General features: G+C 29.1%; 1 protein-coding gene across 1 annotated transcript; it reads right to left on the bottom strand.

Annotated features, from left to right (window-relative positions):
* Positions 1-4,562: 4,562 nt before the first annotated feature.
* LOC139849920 (uncharacterized) lies at positions 4,563-7,012 on the bottom strand. Its single transcript, XM_071839531.1, has 4 exons — positions 6,913-7,012; positions 6,684-6,694; positions 5,229-5,366; positions 4,563-5,183 (listed from the first exon to the last, which is right to left on the bottom strand). Exons 1-4 carry the CDS (start codon positions 7,010-7,012, stop codon positions 4,563-4,565), a joined length of 870 nt encoding a protein of 289 aa, XP_071695632.1.
* Between the last annotated feature and the right edge of the window lie 6,983 nt (positions 7,013-13,995).

The raw sequence follows: 13,995 nt of genomic DNA, 5'->3' as shown, positions 1-13,995 counted from the left end.
GTATAATTAGATAGATGATTTTTGATATGAAATAGATTATAGAATTTAGATTGGTACTCTTCAATACATAATTTACATATGTATATATAATACCAAAATTCCATAAATCACAGAGGAATTTTCGGAAGATGTCAAGTAAAGTTTACAGTAATAGATACGCTAAGATATGAATTTTGTCGATACACTATCTATGCAGTAAATGCAGTAAGACATGTCTAGACTTAGGAATGATAAGCAAGGAATTTTTGACAATAAGTGGTAAGCAAAACTTGGTAAAAACAGATACGGTCATAGTCCAGACTCACTAATGCATCCTAACAATTACCAGTTAAATACGCTAATGCAAATTCTGGTTCCCTATGACCTCAAGCTCTGATGCCAACTGTGATGACCCGTCCGAATCCACTTTGGACGAATACATCATTCATCGATTTCACAGTGAAGTACTGACCTCTACATGATACGTTTTGTAAACATTGCATTCTTTTGAAAAGGCACGCCATAATTGAATATCAAATTCCATGGTTTTTGACGTTTGATGATTTCTACATATTGACAATCACCGTAATTAATAGTTTACAATACTACATCCGTTGATAATGCAGTCAAAATAAGATACATGGTGATGATTTTGTGAATGCAACGTTTTCTCGATTAAAGCATGTATGACTCCATGCACATAGCTTGTATCACATATAAGCAAACAGCGGAAGACTTCTATTAACCTGAGAATAAACATGCTTAAAAATGTCAACACAAAGGTTGGTGAGTTCATAGTTTTAATGTTGCGCATAATCTGTATATAAAGGTGGATCACAAGTTTTCAGTTGTTTCATCTAGAAACGTTTATCAAAATATTCTACGAAATTGAGCACCCTGATAACTAAACTTAACGTATATATAATTTGTACCCTTTGTATAATCATCTTAATAATACACGCAAACCAACGTGTACGCTTTTCAAATAGCATACATCCGTTAAAAGGCTAGTGCTCTAGCTCGGACGGGGATATCATGCCCTATGGATCCATATATAACTACTCGCGCTCACCAGTTCTTATAACCGGTAGTTACTAGTTACCAAAGCTAAGGAATTTTCGATTCAAACTTGGTGTAGAATTTAGTATATACTTGTATCCATTACGTTTAAAATAAAGTGCAAGTATTCTCAGCCCAAAATATAGATTGCAAAAGCAATTAAAAAGGGAGCAAATGAAACTCACCTTAGCAGCACATAAATTCATTCATCGAAATGTGACCGAAACTTGGAATGCAAAATAGATCTCAACCTAGAGAACATATGTTGGTCAATACATGTTTAATAAGCTAGGTCAGGTCATAGTGTATCACAATCCTAATGCTCGAGACCGACATACAAAAGTCATCTCAAAAGTTAATCTGACATAATATGATCTTTAAATCTATACATGTCTATTAACATAGTATAAGTCTTGATAATTGAATGAATTTATAGTTTATCAAATTCAAAACATTATTTATTTCATGAGCTATGTTATATTTGAATTATCATGGCAATCGAACATACTTTACTATTTCACATAGTTTTCCAATACTTGTAAAATCGGATTATAGTGTTTATAAAGCTTTAAAACATGATAAGACAGTCAACTTTGACAATTGATCAACAAAACAAAACGTCCCTTATATAGAAATTCATTTACTCGATTAGTAATATCTAAAAATCCAATTTATCAATCTCATAGACAAGTTGTTTAAATATTAATCCACAGTTTCAAACACAATTTCAATTAACGTTAACCATAATTCAGTTGACCATATCTTTTAATCCGTTCATCGAAATCACGCGATTTCTAAATAAAAAGTTATTAATTTTTCGATAAATTTCCAACGACATGCATATCATATACCTTTTATCAATAACATATGTATCAAATTCGTGATTCATCATAAACTATCTAACGACAAAATTAAAGCATACAAGCGTACATAAACATATATACTCGAGCACTAGACATGGGTACACTATTAATATATAAAAGATAAGATATAAATGCTTACGTATCAATATTGTGATTCAATATTGCAGAAAAGTACGTAGACGCAACGGAGATGATAAAGACTAGTTTGACTCACGAGCAAAACCCCCGAACAATACCCATAATCTCCATAACTATAACCAATATTTTCCTTAGCTCTATCCCGCTCGTAAAACACGTTTGAAATAACTTGTCCATGACCTCGTCGTAGTATTTTATGTATAACACTAATAATATCGCTCCTAATAATACTAATACTAATAAAATTAATAAACTTAATAATAATAATAATAATAATAATAATAATAATAATAATAATAATAATAATAATAATAATAATAATAATAATAATAATAATAATAATAATAATAATAATAATAATAATAATGATTTAGGAGTGCTTGATCAAGAATGCATCTCACAAACTGCAGACGTTCGAATTTATAGTACCTGACTCCACCTAACCCCTCATGCGATCGCATGGGAGGCAAGGGAAGAAGCCATGCGATCGCATGAGCTTCTATTATTGCTCAATATTTGATTAAAAATCTCTACCGACACTATTATTTAACATAAATATATATATTAATATTTAATCTTTAGAATTAATTAAATATTATATTATATTCTCGTGTATAGTTGATTTATAATTTTTACACCGATGAATTGTACGTTGACGCTCGACTTACGTACCGGTTCTGGTTTTTCCAACGCATTTTCGTACGCTTAGAAAACTGGTACTTTACGTTTCATGTAATGTACCTTTATCAATAACAAGACTCAAATCAAAGAAAAATTATCCCACTCAAAGTATAACTTATTCATTTGAGTGTTTTGGTCATTTGCTTCTATAAATCGACGTCTCGTTATTTACCAATATATATTATAATAATATTATTTTAAATCCAAAACGTTTTACGACTAAGTTAATATTATATTTTATCACTTTGTAAAATAATGATATTATTATTAACAAAATATAAACTTATATATTATATATACATATCTATATACAAATAAATGTTCGTGAATCTTCGAGCATAGTCATAGGGTAATTGATTACATGAATAAAGTTCCAAAATTTTGAGACTTCAACATTGCTTATCGTGTTAGAATCATGTAAGATTAAGTTTAAATTTGGTCAGAAATTTCCGGGTCGTCACAAAATGAGACTCTTGTGGTAATTAACTTTTAAACCCGAGACCCGTTCAAAATAATTATGAAGCTTCATTAGGTTACAAAAGTTTTGTCTACTCCATTCACCTAGGAAAATCGTATCATCCGCATATTGAAGGTGTGAGAGTGGACTTTATCCAACCCAATTTCAACCCCTTTAAATAGCCCACCGTCCATTGCTTTCTTGGTGAGGATGTTCAAGCCCTCCGCCGCGATAATAAAAAGAAATGGTGACAAAGGGTCACCTTGGCGAATACCTCTCTCAAGTTTGAACTCATTCGTGGGAGAACCATTTACCAAAACTGAAACGAAAGCCGACTTTAGACATGCGAGTATCCACTTTCTCCACCTCTCCCCGAACCCCATCCTTCTCATATTTTCTAAAAGGAAATCTCAACTTAAACTATCAAAGGCTTTTTTGAAGTCGACCTTGAAGATGAGACTTTTGCTTTTATTTCTCTTAAGATATTCAATAGCCTCATTAACAATAAGAACACCATCAAGGATATACCTTCCTTTAATAAACGTGGATTGATCCTCATCAATAAGAGTTGGAATGACATTTCGAATCCAATTTGATAAGACTTTCGCGAGGATTTTATAATAATAACCTATTGGACTAATCAGACGAAAATCGTTCAAGTTCAAGGGATCCGTTTTCTTTGGAACAAGTGTGATGAATGAAGTGTTGCACCTATTTGAGATTTCACACTTCTCCCAGAACCATCCTAATTCTTACAACAAATCTTCTTTAATAACGTCCCAGTTAGTCTTGAAAAAATTAAACTTAAACCCGTCAGGTCCCGGTGCTTTTGTAGAACCACAATCTTTAATAGCCTTGAACACCTCGTATTCGGAAATTTGCTACTCAAGAACAACAGGCTGGTCATAGCTGTTGCTGTTTGTCGGGTCTGATTACACCCGTCGGTAAGTTTCATCCGTCGCATTCCTTGCCGCTTTAAAAGCGACACGTAGTGATTAAAAACAGCTTGTTTGATATCAATAAGATCTTCGTTCCATACCCCGTTGATGTTTAACCCATGAATGTTCCTTTTGAAGTATCTTCTTCGTATAGAGTGAAAAAACTTGGTATTTTCGTCCCCGTCTACGACCCATTTAACCCTTGATTTTTGTTTTGCCATACTACATCGAGTCTTATCTTTTTCAATCCACATGCGCCTAGTGTCCAACCATTCTTCTCTTTCGTTTATGTTTAGTTGTCTGATTTCAGCCATTCGCTCCCATTCATCAACTTTTTTTTTCTAGCACTTCAACCATACTTTAATTATTGCCAAGCCTTTTTTTACTCCAATCTTTTAGTGCAGGTTTGACACACTTTAACTTGTTCCGAAATCTGCAATCATGGCGTTACCTCTGAATGATTTGATTCCAACAATCTGAGATAATTTTGTCCGAACCTTCCAATTCGAGCCATTCATCAAAAACTTTCGTTGGTTTTGGGCCAAAGTCAATGGCCGCATCAAGAAGTACAATCGGACATTGATCGGAGATTTTACACTCCAATGCTAGCACCGATAGTTCACCCCACGTATCAAAAAAAAATTTCAAGACCAAGAATCTATCTATCTTACTAAAAATAATACCATTATCACATATACGGGTGAACCGTTTACCACTCATGGGGACCTTGATGAGCTTTATGGTATTGATAAACTCATTGAACCATCTTACTCTTCTATCCACAAATTCACACTTTTTTCTTTCGGATTCATCACGTACTTCGTTAAAATCACCACATAGCACCCAATCGGTATCGAAAGAACCTACAAAAATCACAAGACTCGACCACATTTTTTGTTTATTAGAATCACTATGAGGACCATAAATGTTGGTAATGATAACATCCACCTCCTTTCCTTTCCATTTACCCTTTAATGCAATAAAGTAGTCGTCTATTATTGTCTCCTCAACCTCAAGCTCATTGGTATCCCAAATTAATAACATACCCCCCGACAACCCGACCTTTTCCTTTTGAATAAAATCGAAGTCATTTGACCCCTAAATTAAACTTACCCATTTTTTGTCCACGGAATTACATTTAGACTCTTGAATTGCCACAACATAAGGTTTTTCACGTAAAAGGAGTTTTCTACAATCGCCTATTTTGCTATCTTTTCCCGACCCAAAACTACTGATATTAAAAGAAAGGATCTTCATTAATAAAACAATAACTAACAAGAAAAAGAGCGATAGAAAGGTTAGACCTGTTCGTTGTGACGACCCAGAAATTTTTGACCAAATTTAAACTTGATCTTTATATGTTTCCGACACGATAAGCAAAGACCGTAATGTTGAGTCTCGAAAATTTTGGAACTATGTTCATGTATTCAATCACCCTTTGACTATTCTCGATGATTCACGAACAATTGTTTATAAATAAATGTGTATATATATATACATATATATATATATACATATATATATATACATATATATATATATATATATATATATATATATATATATATATATATATATATATATATATAAAGATAAATACATGTGTAAATATAAAATAATAAAATACTAATTAATCAGTAGAATTGAATATGTAAAATAATATAATATAAAAGGTTGTCATTAAAATAAATCTATAAAAATATATATGATTTTTATACATAACTATTATTATATGTAATATATAAATTTATATAATCATATATATTCAATAAAAGTTATTATATGTAATTACAAGTTAAAGTATAAATGTTATGTTAATATTATGATCATTACTTCTGTTATTATTACTAATGTAACATTAATATTTGTATTATTAATAATATTATGTCTAATATAAAATATATATATATATATATATATATATATATATATATATATATGAAATTTAATATGTATAAATTGTTATATCATTTTTTATTATTATTAATATTATTATTATCATTAATATTATTATAATTAGTAGAAAATTTTGATGATAGTTATTATTATTACTAAAAGTTAACATTTTTATTTAAAATTATTATTATCATTACTCTTAATACTTTTATCATTATTTTTACCAATATTAAAATTTTTTATCAATTATTATTATTAGTATCTTTAATATTATTATTATTATTATTATTATTATTATTATTATTATTATTATTATTATTATTATTATTATTATTATTTATCAATAATATTATTATTGTTATTAGTATTATTACTAATAATTAGTATTATTAATATTAATATATATTTATATTATTAACTAGAATAAGGAAAATAAATAAGATAAGGAATCAAGGTTGTTTAACATCACCATCTATAAACTGTATTGATTTATTTTCCTGTCTCTAAGCACGATATCAGATGGAATCGAATCCTAGATAAAACAAAATTCAGTTGCCAATCCCTTTCACCTTTTTATTATTATTTTTTTTATTATTTTAATTCCTGACTTATATTTGATAACCGTACTAATTTGTTAAGGGTAACAATCAAACTATTTTCAATTTTTGTCACCTGTCTCTTATCTGATTACAAATTGGAATCTATCACAGTTATAGAACAAAAATTTGTTAACCATCCCCATCGAGCTTCATTTTTTTTTCGATACGATGGTTCCTGTCAAATTCATGTTGACATTTTTTAATCCTTATATAACAATCGACCAACTAGTGAAATACATGAAGCACATTCAACTTTCCATCAACAATTATCAATTATAACTAATAAATTAAACATCGTTAACCTCTGTTCTTCATCTTTTTACCATATTTCGAATTCAAACCTTTCTCTTCTCCTAAGCCATCACCACCTTGCCACTTCTGAGCTTCTGTTTCGACTATCATCAAGAACAATCGTCTATTACCTTCTTCACCTCATACAACCGTGAACACCCATAAAACCTTTATAAACCTTCAACCTCACCACTGTTTTCTTTCATGAAACTTAATCATCAAACACTCTATACTTGTTGCTTGTCTTCGTTCCTATATTATTTTCTTTTCCTCTCAGTCGATCAACACCACCATTATCTTGAATCTATTATGATGTAGCTTACATTTCTGACCCTACCTGCTGCTCTTTCGGTCTCTGATCAAAACCGACATTCATCATCTTCGTAAACCCAATTATTGATCGAAATACTATTGTACAATACCTGTCCTGTGATTATGGGTAACGAGTGTAAGAATGATTAAAGAAATATGACTTTGAGGAAGTGAAACACAGGTTGAGCTGTGAATTTTTTTCTTCTATTCGTAAACAAATGCAACCGTAGGGTTATAAGGAATGTTGATGGTAGCATGTTTCCCTTTTTCTTTTACATACGGCTTACAAGTCTACAACAAACAAATCCACTCGAATATTATATGGAATGAGGTAATTAAAATTGAGTGCAGTACTTTTATCTTGAGCCATAGGATTCATTTTCTTATAATTGAATAATGAAAAGAAGTTGCACTTAATTAAAATAATTAAAGTAGGTGTCGGCCAAAAATCATGTTATGGACCATTAATAATTTTTGTGGTATTCTTATTCCTTTGGTGGGCCGAGACTTTAAGAAGTGAGGATATGATAACTAGTGAAAACAACAACAAGATGAGAGGATATCACGATGGTTGCATTTTATTTTATTTTTATTTTTTTTCTTTTCGAAGTGTTGATGACAAATAATAGAGAAGGATGATGAGGTTATGACTTAAATGATAATGATACTATGATATCGAAAGAAAAATATAATACAGTGAAGTGCTCAAGGTGACGATTAAGAATGATGGTGAGGACAATATAACATAACGATGATGATATGTTAAGAAATGATGAAAATACATAAAATGATAAAAAGTGATAATGAATTAATAATAATAAATTAATGTTGATGATGATTTGAAGATGATAAAATGATGGTTAGATGATGTTAAGATCGTGATTTTATGGTGAAAAGCGGATTTAGGTTCTATAATAATGATGATGATATAATGGATCACCATTAGAATGGGTTATGTAATTGGGTTTAGAAAAGAAGAAAACTGAAATAAGGGATAAAACAATTTAAATCAGTATTATAACAGAAAATGATAAGTAGAGCAATGGTTAGTGGTATGGATGTTTAAGCGAGAGGTCTTGAGTTCGAAACCAGGAAGTGGCATATTCATTTTTTTTTAAAAAGAAGTAGAACAGACAGAGATATAGGTTAAATAAAAATTTAGTCAAGTGTTACAACAGAAAGGAAGCTGTAGTGTATTGGTTAAGGAGTGTTTTAGGTTAGCGGAAGGTCGCGGGTTCAATCCCGAGCTTGGGCATTATTTTTAAGGGCTACTCCTTTGAGGTAGCATTTCTATTACCATTATTATTATTATTATTATTATTATTATTATTATTATTATTATTATTATTATTATTATTATTATTATTATTATTATTATTATTAGTACTACTATTATTATTATTATTATTATTATTATTATTATTATTATTATTATTATTATTATTATTATTATTATTATTATTATTATTATTATTATTATTATTGTTATTATTATTATTATTATTATTATTATTATTATTATTATTAAACTAACACTAAATATTAAAAATTATGATGATTATTATTATTATCATTAATATTATTGGGATTATCAAGATTATTAATATTATTATTATTACTATTAATAAAATAATTATTATTTTAAGATAAATTTTTTTAACATTATTATTATTATTATTATTATTATTATTATTATTATTATTATTATTATTATTATTATTATTATTATTATCATCATCATTTGTATTACTAATATTACCATTGGTATTATCATTATTATTACAACAAATATTATTTATATAAAATATAATTATTACATGTAACATAATTATAGTAATACATACATAATAAATATTGATAAATATAATTAATTAAGTTATTAATGAAACACATGATTTAAAATAACTATTAAAATCACTAATCTATATATAATATAATAGTGACTCCCATTGCTATAAATGAGCCACCATTAAATATATTTTCCTTTAACTAAAAAATTGAATTAGTAATTTATTATAATGGTCAAAAAGTTAAAAACCTCATCCATACATTGTAAGTAAATGGTAAAAAATAAGTATAAATTATTATTTACTCTTTAATATATTGCGATAAATATAAATTAATTACTTTTCATTCACATTTACCAATCTGTTAAACAAAACATACGTTGGATGGTCACAATATCAACCATACATTAATTATTGAAGAGGAAAGGTCACTTATGAGAACCTTTGATAAGAACATAATGTGAGTTACAACCCTTCATTTCTTAATTATGATTTTTAATTGTAATTCTTAAATATGATAAATGATACTTAAATATGATAGGCGATAAGAGAGTTACTTACTTCACACTATCTACTATATATACCTTATTTTCATTCATACATTGCATACAAAACACTTCTTACAAAATCGTGTGATGATAAGAAACTATGAGCGAAAAAAAATGTCATGATTGATAGCAAGTTTAATTGTATGATGCATGTAGACGCCAATATTCATATTCATTTACAAGATACACGCACGCATATTAGAGAATGCAAATTGTTTTGTTTTTGTATTCGAGTGTAAGTATGTTTTGTTTAATTTAGCTTTTCTCTTGAGGTTCAACATTTTCTTTTGACGTCGTATTATTAAATATATTCTTTAGCAATTATTTGCATCATATAGTTCTTTGATAATGTAAAAGAAATTATGCCTTCTTTTTTATATCATATTTGTTATGGTTATAAGTTATAGATATTAGAGAATGCAAGTTGTTCTACTATTGTATTGAATTGTATGTACATTTTGTTTAATTTGTCTTTTCTATTTATTCTTAACATTTCCTTTTGATGTTGTATTATTAAATGTTATCTTCTAACAATCATTTATATTATATAGTTCTTTGATAGATTATGTGATAAAAAAAAAATTATGCATGTAATACATTATACATGGATAATACTTACTCCGTATGATTTAATCGTCGATAAATGATGGTTGAAGATAGTAAAATAAGTTTTTCAATTTTAATCCTAAATAAATGATGGTTAAAGACACTAAATGATGATTCTGATTTTTAATCCATATGATAATGATGAATAACATTATGATAGATTATAGTAAAATGATTATTATTGTGACTAATGATGGTAAAAAAACTTATTGATTCTTGAGTGACAAAGATAATTTAACATGCACGATATTAAAGAAAGTGAATAAATCAACTACATTATATGTTTGGTCGAGTAGTATATTAGTTTATTAGCATATAATTATTACCATTTTTACATCAAGTTCAATATTAAATGCTTAATAAATATTAAGTGAATACTTACTACGTATAAAATCATGAGTTTTAATATTATTATAATTACTAATTTATTATAATAGATGAGTTTAAGAAAATTAAAATATAAGATGCTAGATAGTTGATCAATTACACAGGATGAGATAATTTTGAACTAAAAAATTATTAATTAAATGTTGTGTATATAGTCTTTTAGTTTGATTATTAATATTAAGTTATTATCATACATTTGATCCTAAATATTCTTTTTTTTTGTAAGCGAGGAAACCTCCTATGAACGGGTACATTGACTCCCCCATAGAAGGTAAAACTTCGAGTAATCATTCTTAATAACAACAAATATTGATGCATGTTATACATAATAATAACAGTTTTAAACTTTTCATTTTTCATAAGTATTCATAATTCATAATAACTTTATGTTATGTCAAAAATAATAATAATAGTTTTAAACTTTTCACTTTTCTTATTAAGTATCTAATTAAAATTATATTGATAGTTATTGTTGTCTATAAAAACTACTTTTTCATTTTTCACATTAATCACACTTTTCAAATGAAATAATTGATAGATAATTGATAGAGTTATAAAAATGGCGATTATCATCTATCACATGAAAGATGAAAATATATTTTGTTATCACTTCTTTAAAGTATTATTTATGTACATTTTATTTTCCTAATTGACATTCTCCTAATATATTCACTTGCTCAATGTTATATCCCGGTGAATGTTGATAGAATGTTCTACCAATTATAGTTGATGGTATCATGTTAACCCTTCCTTAAATGTTTAACCTACGGACGTAAGATATAACTGAACTTGAAGCGCTTGCCGGATCAATTGTTGGGACCAATTAAAAAGAGGTGATTGAAAATATATACACTTAAAAGGTAAAATTATCATCTTATCAAATTTTTACATCAACAATGATACTATTCTTATTATGTTTAGTTTCAGATGAAGGAGTAGATGTTTCTTCACTTTTGTGAGAGTCATGACGGGAAGAAGAAGACTCCTTTTGTCGAAGTTGGAGCTTAAGTGTTCTTTTTTTCGTATCTGAAAGTTATTGCTTATCTCTTATGATTTGTATGGATATATGAACATGAATCAACAATCATGTGTAACAAGTATTACTATATCCACCTAATGTATAGAACTATTTGTTTCATATATTACTAAAAACACGAACCATAACCATCTTCGTGCAACGCACGGGAAATGCACCTAGTAAGATATAAATTTGTTTGATTTCCATTACATGTATTAATATACATAATTGAATATAGGTTCGTGAATCCGAGGCTAACCCTGCATTGTTCAATGTCGTCATATGTATTTTTACTACAAAATACAGTATTGTGAGTTTCATTACTCCCTTTTTATATATATTTTTGGGACAGAGAATACATGCGCCGATTTTATTAATGTTTTATGAAATAGACACAAGTGATCAAAAACTACATTCTATGGCTGGATTATGAATATTGAATATCCCCTTTTTAGCTTGGTAACCTAATGATTAGGAAACAGATATGGCCCCTAATCGATGTGAATCCTAAAGATAGATCTATGGACCTTGACAAGTCCCATCCGGGGTACGGATGCTTTAGTACTTCGAGATTATTATTATTATACAGACGAGAGATTCTGTTTGGGGATATTCTATGCATTAAAGTTAAGTTGGTTATCAAGCGTTCACCATATGAATGATTTTTAATTTGCGGGTTACGTGTGTTATTTTGTACTCGGGTTACGTGTACAATTAAATATATGAAATCTTGTGGTCTATTAAAATGATGAAAATGAATGTTTATGATAAACTAATGAACTCACCAACCTTTTGGTTGACACTTGAAAGCATGTTTATTCTCAGGTTTGAAAGAAATCTTCTGCCGTGCATTTGTTCATTTTAGAGATATTACTTGGAGTCATTCATGACATATTTCAAAAGACGTTGCATTCGAGTCGTTGAGTTCATCAAGATTGTTATTAAGTCAATTATAGTTGGATATATTATGGAATGGTATGCATGCCGTCAACTTTCGATGAAATGAAAGTTTGTCTTTTAAAAACGAATACAATGTTTGTAAAATATATCATATAGAGGTCAAGTACCTCGCGATGTAACCAAATGTAATGTATTCATCCCGATGGATTAGGATGGGTCATGAAAGTTGGTATCAGAGCGGTGGTCTTAGCGAACCAGGTCTTGCATTAGTGTGTCTAACTGATAGTTGTTAAGATGCATTAGTGAGTCTGGACTTCGACCGTGTCTGCATGTCAAAAGTTTTGCTTATCATTTCGTGTCGAAAATTACCTACTTATCATCCTTAGGAAATTACCTGCTTATCATTCTTAGTGTAGACACATCTTACTGCATTGATGACATGAATAGTGTATAGACAAAAATTCATATCTTAGCGTATCTGTTACTGCTACCTTTGCCTGACAGCTTTTGAAACTTCCTTCGCAATCTACGGAATCTTTTGTTCTATATATATATAGATATTCTATATAAATAGAATACCATCCGATAGCCGAAAATCATTTCATATCAAAAAAATTCTTTATTCAATTGTACGAAATGGAACTCGCCACTAGTTCAAGTTCTTCGGAATCCGACAACTATTCCGACATGGATGTTCACCTAAGAGCCAAAAGCAGCGTCACCAGAATGAATCAACCAATCAGCCATCCCCAATTAATCTGATGGATTTGTAGTCGACTTAATTAATGGAAATACGAAGAAGGCGATCCTTTCCACCAATCGAATTCACCTCTTGGCGATGAACCTGAAGCACTTACTGGCAAACCTATCTGAAACACCATTTTTAGCCTCATTTCCAGAGTAGCTCGACACGACTATATTCTATCTACAATTCTAAATCTTATTCATCCGCTCGTTCCGACCGACAATCATCCCAAAATAATGGAAGAAGTCAACGAGCTTCGCGCCCGAGTTGTAGCCTTGGAAAATATGGTACAAAACATACCAGCTTCAGCAACATCACTGGCACCAACAGTACCAACAGTAACAGCGTCCGTACCATCAATAACACACGCCTCAACATCTCATTCGGTACCTCGATTATAATCATCATACTACGTATTGTTCTACATCAATTATCTTCGTTCTTCATGGTGATTATGTAATCTCTAATGTTTTAGAGATAATGTATTCTAGTTCTAACGGTAAATCAAATGAGATTAATATTATATTAACTCATTAAATTCATGATTATATCTGAAGAAAATATATATATGTAAGTATATTTTCATAAAGATTGTAATTAAAAATTCTTTCGTACAAACTGTTAATGGTGAAAATATTTTAATGGGTAGGTAATACCCGAGGAATATTTAGATTTCACATTAATAAGTTACACTGTACATTCTTTCAATCTGATTCAACAGTCATTTACTATCCTACTTACATCCACAAGATATGCGAATCCGTTCACCATAAAATAACCATTTTCATTCA

This window comes from Rutidosis leptorrhynchoides, chromosome 5 (genome assembly GCF_046630445.1).
Source record: "Rutidosis leptorrhynchoides isolate AG116_Rl617_1_P2 chromosome 5, CSIRO_AGI_Rlap_v1, whole genome shotgun sequence".
NCBI lineage: Eukaryota > Viridiplantae > Streptophyta > Magnoliopsida > Asterales > Asteraceae > Rutidosis > Rutidosis leptorrhynchoides.
The sequence above is the reverse complement of the archived record's forward strand: the minus strand, read 5'-3'. Positions and strand labels throughout refer to the sequence as shown.

Coding starts and splice junctions, on each gene's coding strand:
- LOC139849920 (XM_071839531.1), bottom strand. CDS start 7,012: ATGATAGTCGAAACAGAAGCTCAGAAGTGGCAAGGTGGTGATGGCTTA. Junction 5,184..5,228: donor ATTCCGTGGACAAAAAATGG/GTAAGTTTAATT, acceptor TTTATTCAAAAG/GAAAAGGTCGGGTTGTCGGG.